Source organism: Rhea americana, unplaced genomic scaffold (genome assembly GCF_003343005.1).
Source record: "Rhea americana isolate MKP2758 unplaced genomic scaffold, rheAme1 scaffold_18, whole genome shotgun sequence".
Taxonomy (NCBI): Eukaryota; Metazoa; Chordata; class Aves; order Rheiformes; family Rheidae; genus Rhea; species Rhea americana.
Window position 1 is genome coordinate 7,415,014 of NW_028185927.1, and position 10,524 is coordinate 7,425,537.

The 10,524-nt window shown below is 58.9% G+C and overlaps 2 protein-coding genes across 2 annotated transcripts in view; both read right to left on the reverse strand.

Moving 5' to 3' along the window:
• RPS6KL1 (ribosomal protein S6 kinase like 1) overlaps positions 1 to 585 on the reverse strand; it is a 9,824-nt gene extending 9,239 nt beyond the window's left edge. Inside the window, exon 1 of the mRNA XM_085301829.1 lies at positions 561 to 585. Coding sequence (XP_085157955.1) covers positions 561 to 585 — 25 coding nt within the window. The remainder of the gene's footprint in view (positions 1 to 560) is intronic.
• Positions 586 to 6,844: 6,259 nt separating this feature from the next.
• The window catches only part of PGF (placental growth factor), a 7,081-nt gene continuing 3,401 nt past the window's right edge, over positions 6,845 to 10,524 (reverse strand). Inside the window, exons 2-6 of the mRNA XM_085301830.1 lie at positions 10,293 to 10,511; positions 10,118 to 10,194; positions 8,963 to 8,992; positions 8,857 to 8,876; positions 6,845 to 7,400 (exon numbers count right to left, since the gene is read on the reverse strand). Coding sequence (XP_085157956.1) covers positions 7,159 to 7,400; positions 8,857 to 8,876; positions 8,963 to 8,992; positions 10,118 to 10,194; positions 10,293 to 10,511 — 588 coding nt within the window. The 3' untranslated portion in view covers positions 6,845 to 7,158. The remainder of the gene's footprint in view (positions 7,401 to 8,856; positions 8,877 to 8,962; positions 8,993 to 10,117; positions 10,195 to 10,292; positions 10,512 to 10,524) is intronic.

A 10,524-nucleotide genomic window follows, 5' to 3' on the forward strand; every position in this document is an offset into this window, starting at 1 on the left:
AGCCGCCGCGGCGCGCGCCCGGCGCGGCGGGGATGCCGCCGGCGCGCTGATTGGCTGCGGATGAGCTCACCCCCCTCCCCCCCCTCAACCCGCGCGAGCCCCTTAAAGGCGCCGCGGCCCGGGCGCTGCGCGCGGGTTCGCGGCGCGCTGCGGGGACGTCTTGGACCGCGGAGTTCTCGTGCGGGTGGTTAAATCTGGGCTAACCCTGCGCGTCGCAAATTGATTCCAAATTCCATAACCACAGACAACGTGAATCACAGATCTTACCGATATGTTTATCGGTATTGCGTCTTTATCACGTTATTAGTTTATTTTGAGTTGCACTAGTATTCTTGCTTTATATTGTAATTATTATTCACTATATATTCTCTTTAATTAGTAAAGCTTTCACTCTTTAAATACTGGCTTTACAACTCTATTTACTTTCTTCTATAACACATAATTAGCTGTGTTTTAAATAATGTTTTTATCTACCTACGTCTAAAAGGCAACACTAGTTGTTCTAGGCAGTTCCCTGCTAACCTGTTTAACACAACAGGAATGCAATTGGGTTGCCATACCTCTTCTGCATATATCTTTCCCCATCTCATTTAATTAATTAATGCATATTTTTATTTGCATGTTGCACGGGAATGTTGTTGCCCCTCTAAACCTGGGCTCTTGGTTGGCCATTTTATTAACTCTAGCTGACTCATTTGGTTTTACAAACTTAATGCAAATACATGGAACAGGAAACATTACACCCCAGCAAAGTGACAGTGTAGTCAAGAGCCCAGCTGGTAGTTAGCCAATACTATTCACAGGGAAAATACTGCTCTTCGGCTTAACATAGATATGCACGTTCTGGCCTCTTTTTCTGGCTTCTTCTTGGAAAGCCAGGTATGCAGGGACCTCTAGATCACTGCAGCTATTAGCAAGGGAGGTTTGCTGAATCGGGAATGATCAACCACTATGGCTCAGGCCAATTTATTTACTGCATCTGTGGAATGGTCAGTCCAGGTCCAAATAATACCAGTTTTGAAGAGGTGATGGGGGCCTGCAAAGAAAGAAAAGCTAGAATGAAATACCAATGATAACATGTCAGACCTAAGAAAGACTAATACCTGTTACTAAGACATCTGCATCTTTGCCCTTGTGAGCTTTCCTCTTTCCACAGGAAACATTTCTGCAAAGGCAATTTCAGTTTGACAGGAGCTGGCTCCRTGTTGTGCTGTTGCAGCTGCGGCAGCTGGGGACAGCTATTGTGTTCCGTCACTGCTGGGAAAGTCCATGTTTGCCATGGGACTAATTTTGGCAGGTCTCWGCCTTCCCCAGGGAGACAGACCTGACTAGAGCAACCAGATGGCACCTGGCCTTGGAGAGAGTGAAGGGTCCGGAGCAGGCCAGGATGCCCACAGGGAGCACCCCCTTGCACTGTCCTGCTACTTCCTACCCCGCCAACCTTGATGGCAGGGGATTTCCGCTGGCTCAGCTYACCTCTGTCCGAAATAGCCGATCTGTTAACAACAAACTAGAAAAAAGTGACAGCCATGCGTACTGCTCAGCTCAGTGTTCACCAGCCAAACACTCTTGTTCTTACTAAAGCCATTTCCTTGGGAGTGGAAAAGCCCCCCCCCCTTGCTTAGGGGGCAGTTCTGGTAAGATTTAATTGGGTCTATTTTGTAAGACAATACACTGACCAAACATGACACATTTTCACATTTTTTTCCCCCACTCATAACACTCGTGACACTTCAGGCTCTGGTCCAACTTTTTTCGTGTTCTTCACCACAAGACAACGCAACCCAAGACAGCTATTCTCAGAAATTTCAGCATGTTCACCCGATTAGCGTTGCTCAATGGCAGAGACATGGCAGACATTTTTGCCATTTATTCAACCAATATTAACTTAACAGAGACTTGTTTTTCTGCCCAGCTCGTTTCTGCTTCACGGTGTCTGGGGCCTTTCTACGCCTACCAAAGCCCAGGGTCTCCTCCTTCAAGAGAAAAATCTGAACAGGCAGAGATCGAGCCAGGGGCCTGGATAAAAGTAGAGGCTCTGCTCCCGCAACTCACCTTCTTGGCTTCAGCTGTTGGATAGAGGCCTGGAAGGAATAGGAGCACAGTGAAAATGCAAAACCCTGCATAAGGCATCTGTAAAGTTTGGATATTAGGGGTAATAGTGCTAGAAGAAGTGGAGTCTGCAGTCCCTACAGGGAGGGGAACAAAAACCTAAGTGACTTCATTGTCAAACACATCCTTTATGTATTTAAGGAGTTTTATTGCTTCTGTTAAACGAGTGCGTGCTGGGGAAGTGAGGGGAGATGTCAGAAACTGGTGATGTGGCAGGTCAGTGTGTCCACCAAGGACACAGCCAAAGGAAGTGGCTGTTCAGTCTGGGAGCCCACGGTGACCTCCTAGGATTCACTGGGGAGTGGAGCTTTGCAGAGATGACTGGGGCTGGGTTCGGGAAATGCTGGTTCGCTTAGTCCTCAGCAGTCATGGCCAGCAGCTACTGGCCATCAGGGCAGCAGGTACCACGGGGCCATGGGGAGACTGGGGTGAGAGGGAGGGGAGCAAGGCAGCTCCGTGTTTGCAAGTCCGGGGCAGCCTCGAGGCCTGTGAAGTGAGGGGCACAGCAAAGCATGGCGCATCCCTACCTGCATTCACACTGCTTGTGCACCAAGAAGTCCATCTTGACCATGGTGGTCTCTTTGATACTTGGAGAAATCTTCACAAGCTGAAAGGGTAGCAGCAGTCACCCCCTGGCAGTGCAGGGCCACCCCCATGACCACTGCCTTTTTGCTAGGATGTGGGGCTGATTTTGTGCAGGCCACACTCCAAGGAGCGGTGAACCCCCATGTTTCTCCTGTCAGCAGTGCTAGGGCCACTGAGAGGGACAATCCGGCCCTGCACAGACCCCCAGGCATGCCCGAGATGGAGACCCAGCAACACCTCTCCCCACTGCTTTAGGAGGGTCATTCCTTTATGCCGCAGCGGTCCTGCACACCACAGTGACAACCCTCTTGCCGACATCCACATCAGCGCTCYGCGTTTGGACTGGCAAGGTCCAGAAATGTGGCACCAGTCAGCAAGGTGGATGGGATAAGGAAGAGGAAGCACAGAAGAGATTGAGCYGAAGTCATCACCCTCTAGCAAGAGGAAGAGCCTCACAAGAGGYGAAGATAAATATCAGATGTGACCCCTGAGGCACAGTGGCCCTTAATCTCTGGGCTTCAAGTTCCCATGGCCGTTCTGTCTGGAGGATGTTAAATGCTAGGGATTATTATTAGACCAACCTGCTGAAGAACCCCTGGCCCTTGTGGTGGGGTGGGAACCTCCAAAGCAAGAACAACAAATATGAATAATAGGGAGGGGAGTGAAAGCTGCTGTTTTTCTCACAGTTGGTCTAAAATACCCACATGAGGGCTGGCAGGAGCTCAAAACTCACTGGAGACCACAGATGTTGCTCACTGAAACAAGCGGAAAGGCTGTGCACAACTTTATAGGGATGAAAAATACCGTTAATCACAGCCAACAGTGTAGGAACTCAGTGCCTCCCGAGATACCCAGGAAACTTGGACCGGCATGTCTGGAAGAAGCGGGAGGAGGGGAGGCAGTGCTCAGCCAGCATCCCAGGATTGGGGAAGCCCGAAGTTACCAGCAAAGCTGTARCATCAGCCCTCTGGGCTGATTTCCCCATCACCATTTCTAGGATACCCCCAAAAATTACAAGAAGTTTTTGTTCCTACTGCAGCCTGAAGCCCAGCTGATGTTTCATCTTCCCTATATCCCTCTTTCCAAACCTTCTTGCTGTAGTCCTGGCTCTTTACTTTAAGCTTTATTAAACAAACCTTTGCCCTGTAGTGCTGGGAGACACAGCGAGCCATAGCACGTTGATAATCTGGCGGTGCACTGCTCCTGTGAGGCAGCTGCTTGTGTTCACGGGGTGTGCAGCCAGGAGAAGGACATGTGGTTTGGTAGCTCTGGGGCTGGGGCATTTGCTGCCTGCCTGCAGAGGATCGGTGTGGGGTTGTTCTGCTCACTGCTGGCTTCGGGGATGGAGTCTCTCCCATTTCCTTTAGAAGGCCACCAGTATGCCTCCAGCAGTGAACAGGTTCCCACTGAGGGACAAAACAACCATTTAGCTCTTAGGAACTGGCTTTTACCTCCATGGTGACCACCTCTGTCTCCACGGGTGCACAGAATTGTGCCTCGTCTCCACAGCAGCCTCCACAGCGTTGCACAGCGACACAAGAAGGTTTGTAGATGTGGCTGGCCTTATCGGGGTACTCGGAGTAAACATCCACAGTCATCAGGAAGGGCTGACAGAAGCTACTTCTGTAAACCTCCAGAAAAGACAGGTCTGGAAGAAATGCAGAGGGAGGACAATCCGACACTGGCCAGCCCTGCTCTTCCCCTTAAGGACATCAGGCCCAGATGAGAAGGCTTCCCCATGCCTCCCCAGCTGGCACACTGGTGTCCGGCTGCTCCACCAGCTCCTTCCCGTCCTGTCTCAGCAGTCATGTCCCAGTCAGGACAGTGAGTGAGTGGCCGGGCTATTTTTCATCCACAGATATGGATAAACCTGGCCCTGGCGAGGCGGTTTCTTTTTCCCCCAAGCAGTTCAAAGCTTGTGCAGGCTCTGGAGCCCCCAGAGATGGAGAAGCTACCTCCAGGTGCAGCCCCACATCCCGCCTGTGCTGGCAGACAAGGCTGGGGGTATCTGCACCCTGGGCTCCCAGAGTGCCAGGGCCTAGGTGTCCAGCATAGGCAGGTAAAGCTGCAGACTCACCTTCCTGGCTCGAGCCAGCATCATCGTGAGGCTCATCCTCCTGCTGGGGATGGAAATGCAGAGCAGTGAGTGCCAGGGCTGGCCTTGGGGGTGGAGGGCAGGGTCGCTGCAGGGAGATCCCTAGGATGGAGCTCGTCTCCCCACCCCACCCTGACCCCCACATCACTGTTCGTGACCACTAGGAGAGCGCGATGTCCTGTTGGACATCCTGCCACCCTGGAATGAGGAGCGCTACTGGTCCTGGCTCTCCAAACTGCTCTGCTCCTGCTCCCCAGCGGTGCTCTGGGGCCCCTTGCTGACAGAGGGCATTCATCTTCACAGCCTGGCCCTGCGAGCACCCTTCCCAGCCACCCTGCTTTGGCACTAGACGATCCAGGCAAAGGGGCCCCATACGTCTTCCGACTCCCCTTTTCATTCAGGCTGAATCCCTCTGCAGGGCTGGAGGACCTCACATTTCACATCTCCCTTTGCCTCCCACACGCGATACAGCTGGCTGGTGTTTATTCTAGCCTGACATCTGTTTCTGCTCCTGAACACAAGGCTGGGAGAAAGGTCACAGGGAGAAAATCAGGTATTAGACCCGGTTTTCAAAGAATTTTGCCTAGGCATCTTTACAGCCCCTCTCCACAACTCTTTCAACACATTCTTTTTCCRTCTCAGCTCTGAAGGAGAAAGTCTCCTGGCCCCAAGCCCCACCCAGCTCGCTCTGTCCAGGTCTCTCTGAACGGSAGCACAGCCCTCAGGTGGATCAGCCAYTCCTCTCAGATTTGTATCATCAGCAGACTCGCTGAGAAGCACTCYGTCCCCTCACCCAGGTCATTGATGAAGAAGTTGAACAGGATGGGACCCAGTACTGAGCCCTGGGGGACGCCRCTAGCCRCARGCCTCCAACTAGACTCCACGCCACTGASGACRACCCTCTGAGCTCTGCCTTTCAGCMRGTTCTCAATCCRCCTCACTGTCCACTCGTCTAACCCACACTTCCTGAGCTTCTCCAGGAGGATGTTCTGGGAGACAGTGTCARAAGCCTTGCTGAAGTCAAGGKACACCACGTCCACTGCTCTGCCCTCATCTRCCCAGCCAGTCATTCCATCATAGACGGCTATCAGGTTGGTCAAGCAGGATTTCCCCTTGGTGAAGCCACACTGACTACTTTTGATCATGCTGACTACTACTACTTTTCCTCCATGGATGAGGCTCTGTTTCAGCCCAGCCATGGAGTTTCCCCAGTTATGTCCACTCTGGAGCTGTCCCAGCTGGACATGGTGCAGGCTAGAGGGGAGAGGGACACGGGATGAGGCAGGGAAAGGAGCTGCTCCTCACCTGGGTGCGTGGTGCCCGCAGCAGCACCAGGGCCACAAGGAGCATCAGAGAGGTGCTGAGGCTCATCAGGTTCCCCTTGCTGATGGGGCCTYAGTGAAGGTCTCCTGAGCACGGTCCCGGAGCTGCAGGGAGCTGTGACACCTGGAGCTGCAGCCCCCAAACCTCCTGGTGCTGGTGGTGCCTCTGCTGCTCTTGGGCTGCCCCATCCGCTCCTCTTATCGGCTGCAGCGAGCTGCACACACCAGCCCGCTCCTTCCCTGCACCTGCCCGGACGCCCACATCCCTACCGCCCACGCGCCTACCCTGCCGCGGGGCCTGGCCGGCGGGCACTTCGGGGGCGCTGGGCGAGGTGACCTCGCAGCAGCCCACGTGCCCAGAGCCACCAGAGCCCTGGGGCCCAGTGCCCACGCGTGCCAGGCACCGCCAGACCCCGCTGAGGAGTGGACGGTCTTTGCTGGACGTGCTGTTCCCGGTGCCGCACGTCCTCCGCGCTCCCCTGCAGCCCAGAGGCGTGGGGGACCTGGCAGCAGCCGGGCAGCTCTCGGCGGGGGCCCTCCCCGGGCTCAGCGCCSGAAGAGGGGATTTCGGGCATCATCGGGGCAGGATTTGTCCAAAACGGGGCGAAGGGAGCCCTGAGAGGAGCAGCAGTCCCCGGGGCCGGAGGAGCTGCGATGGCACCCTCCCTCCGGCATGACTAGGGAACGCCGCTGGGCTTTCTTTTTTGGGTTTAAACACGCTAATGACCACTCCTGGCAACGTTTCTTTTTATTAATTAACCTCCTCCTTTTTAAGGCGGGGGCAGCCGGGCGGCCGTAGCAGGTCCGGCCGGGGAAAGGCTCAGGCGGCACGGGCAGGGGAGGCGGCCGTCCCCGCCGCGGAGGAGCTCCGCGCCAGGCTTCGGAGGCAGAGCAGCCCCGCCGGCGCAGCGCCCACCGCCAGCGCCCACCAGCAGCTCTCCCAGCCAGGGACCCGCTGCATCCACCGTCGCAGCTGGAGCAAGGGGGAAACGCGGGCGCGGGCAGGGCCGGGGCTGCCCCCAACCCAGGGGAGCCACAGGGGCATCACAGCCCCCGGGAGGCGCCTCGCTCCCACTGCGCACCCCGGGGGGAGGCGGCTCCCCCAGCAAGCCAGCCCTCGGGCGCAGGAGGGGCGGGCAGCCCTCGGCRAAGCCCTTCCTGGGCGCAGAGGCAGCTGCTGCCCCAACCTCGCAGCAGCCCAGGCAGGGAGAGGGACCGAAGAGCCTCAGGGCAGGAGTCCAGGCCCAGGGTGGGACGAAGGGGAAGGTGGGGGCGAACTGTGGCGCCTGCAAGGGGGAAGAGGAGGATAGAAAGACACGGGAAAGCAAGCTGGGACCAGCCCTTGGCTAATTATTTAGACAGAGGTCAGAGCAGGAAGGGGTTGGTGAACAAGGAGAGGCACCCGGGCCCCACRCTGCTGCGTGGAGGAGGCAGCCCAGTGCCCGAGGGCCCCCGAGCCCCCAGCACGGGGGCAAGTGCCCAGCTGGGGTTGCCCCCGCAGCGCTACAGGACTCTGCTTCGAGGCCAGCCCCATGGCGAGGTGCTGGCGCCACAGGATGGACCAGGAGCTGGCAGGAGAGAGCTTCGTAGCTGCCAGAAAGGGGACGGGACTTCTGCTGCCGCCAGCTCCTGGCTCCAGCAACCAGATTTTACGGAGAACAGGGAGGCTGGGATGCAGCTGCGAGCACATGAGGGGGCCCTGGCACCCCCCATTTCCTCCCTTCCCCGCCAAAACAGTTCCCCTCCCAGGCTTGTCCCATGCCAAGGCTGGGGCAGATGCAGCCCTGCTCAGTCCTGGTTTCCTTCCTCCCCAGCTGTGCAGGGACGCCGCTGCTGCTCCCCTCTGAGCCAGCTCCCAGGGTCAGAGGATGYCCCCCAGCCCCCCGGTCCGCTCCAGGGGCTCGGCCACCGGCTCCCTGCGCCAGGATCCCCGGGAGCAGGGAGGTGCGCCGCCGGCTCCTCATCCTCGCCCCAGGCTGGCGAGACATCCGTCAGCCCCTGCTGCCAGTGGGGCAGACGGGGGCAAGGGAGAGTCCTCGGCTCCGGGGCCGCGCTCCCGCCAGGAGCGGGCAGGAGTCCGYGGCCCTGTCCCGCCGGCTGCTCCCGCGGGCGGCCGTCGCTGCCCAGCCTCCAGGCTGCGCGGGGGGCGCGGCGCCACAGGTCCAAGGCACAGGACAGAAATGCCACTGGCTCAAACCCCGCYGGCAGGAGCGGGGCCGCGGGCGCAGCGGCGGCTACCTGCGCGGCGTGCCACACCTGCAAAGAGAGCGCGGCACCAGGTGAGCGCCGCGGGTCCGCGCTCGCCCCGCGGCTCAGCCCCCCACCCTACCCCCGTCCCCAGGGGCGGCAGGGCTGCGCTGGCCAAGCCCCGAGCAGCAAGYGCCCCACAGCAGGGGAGAAGCACAACAGGAAAGCGCCAGCCACGGGCCCTGCACCCCAGAAGGGTCTGCAGCCGCGGGAGCCCAGCAGGGACTGCCGCACCACGCAGTTCACACCGCGTGGCCTGGGATGGCAGTTCACCTGCCCATCCCCGAAGACGGGCAGCCTGAGCAGCCGCTGAGCCTTCAGTGAAGGGTCTGTTCCCCAGCCCCCCATTTCGCACCACTACTCACAGCATCAGTTAGAGACCTAAAAGCTTAACCGTTTATTCCAAACAAATTAACCCAAGATACTGCCCGTATTCGCCCCTGCTCACTTACAGCGCACAGTCTTTACGTCTCTTCTTGTTTTGTCTCCTCTTACCTCGGCCCTTCGATCTCCTCCTTCGAAAGGAAAGGAGTGCGAGAGACTGACGGGGGGAGGCGAGAAGCGGCACCCTGCCRGCAGCATCGCCCCCAGCGCCACTTACCTCCCGGCTTTCATCGGGTCCTGCCGCGGCCTGGGGGGGAAGGACAGAGCAAGGAGGTTATTCGGGCAGTGCTGCACGCGGTGCTTCTAGGGGTGGTTTATGGAAACCCTGGGTCACGACTCCAGCTTGCCACAGACCCAGTCGGATTTCTCCCCGCACGATCGGCTCCTCACCCAGGAGCAGACTGTGCTATGCAGGAAGAAGACAGGCAGCAAAGGGGCAGGAGACGACTGACCCCGGCGACTCCCCTGTGGGCCGTGACATTTCGCCCAGCAGGGCATGAGGCACAGATCCACTTTTAACTGCTCTCAGTGACCGCTTTCACAGAGCAGCTGGTCCCAAGCAACACTCGGGATCTGCTTCCAGAGCTCAGGAGCAGTTCAACAGCCATCACGTGCTTGGGCTTGCTATTCCCGACACGGGCCAACACCAAAGCCCCTACTGTGCTTCTGCTGAATTTCAAAGGGGAACAACATCAGGATGAGGAAAGCTGCTTAGAGAGAAGGCAAAAGGGTGCTGCAGATAGGAGCTCACRCCGGTTCAGAGGCAGACTGCACAAGTGTCTGTAAGAGATCGACTGGGAGCTGCGCTAAGTACGAACGCCAAAACAAGCTCAGGAAATTCCCTGCAGGGAAAACAGCTGGAGGCAGGGGGAGGTCAGGCGCGTGCTGGTTCCCGCTCCTCCCTACTGCCCAGTGGGTCRCTGCAGCAGGGCCACGCTTGTGGCTACAGGGGGGAATATCGGCACCGGGATCCTCGGGCTCTTCTGGGCGAGGATCACGCGCAGCAGCTGCCCGACGGGACGCGCGTTCCCCAGGCTGTGCAATAACAAGCTGCCTCCAGGCCACGACGGAGCACGGCCACYGGGACTCGCTGCACGGGAGAGGTGCTGGAGACGCTCCGTGCCGGGACAGCGCTGCTCTGGCTGCAGCGGCCCTCTCCCACCTCCCACCGCGGCAGCGCGYTGGGGAGCTTCGAGCTTCTGTTTGTCAGCCCAGAGCCCTTGCTGCAGGTGAGCCCCAAGCCCCGTCCCCTCCTCAGGACGGGGCGAGGGTCGAGGCCCAGCACTTGGGCTTTCTCCCRGGGCCAGCGGCACGCACAGGCACCCCAGGCAGGCGGGGGCACCGCGGTGCGGCGCGAGCCCGGCGCCCCTACCTGCAGGCGCAGCGCTTGTGCTCGGTGAAGGCCATCTCCACGTAGGGCGCCTCCCCGCTCGGCTTTATCCTCAGGAGCTGCAAGAGGAGCAGAGCTTGTTCCCTCCGCGCCCCRGAGGGACCCCGCGGGCCGGGCAGCTCCGCGCAGGCCACGCCGCGGCCGAGCGGGCGCCCACCTGCACGCGGAGGGTGCGGCTCTCCAGCGGGACGCAGCGCAGCCCCTCGTCGCCGCAGCAGCCGCCGCAGCGCTGCAGGGCCACGCAGGAGGGCCTGAAGACGTCCTGCACCTCGCCCGGGAACTCGGCGGCCACGTCTACCAGCTGCTCCAGCGGCCGGCAGAAGCTGCGGTTCCACACGTCCCGGAAGGGCGCCGCTGCGGGAGACCCGCGCCCGCGTGAGGCGCCCGCC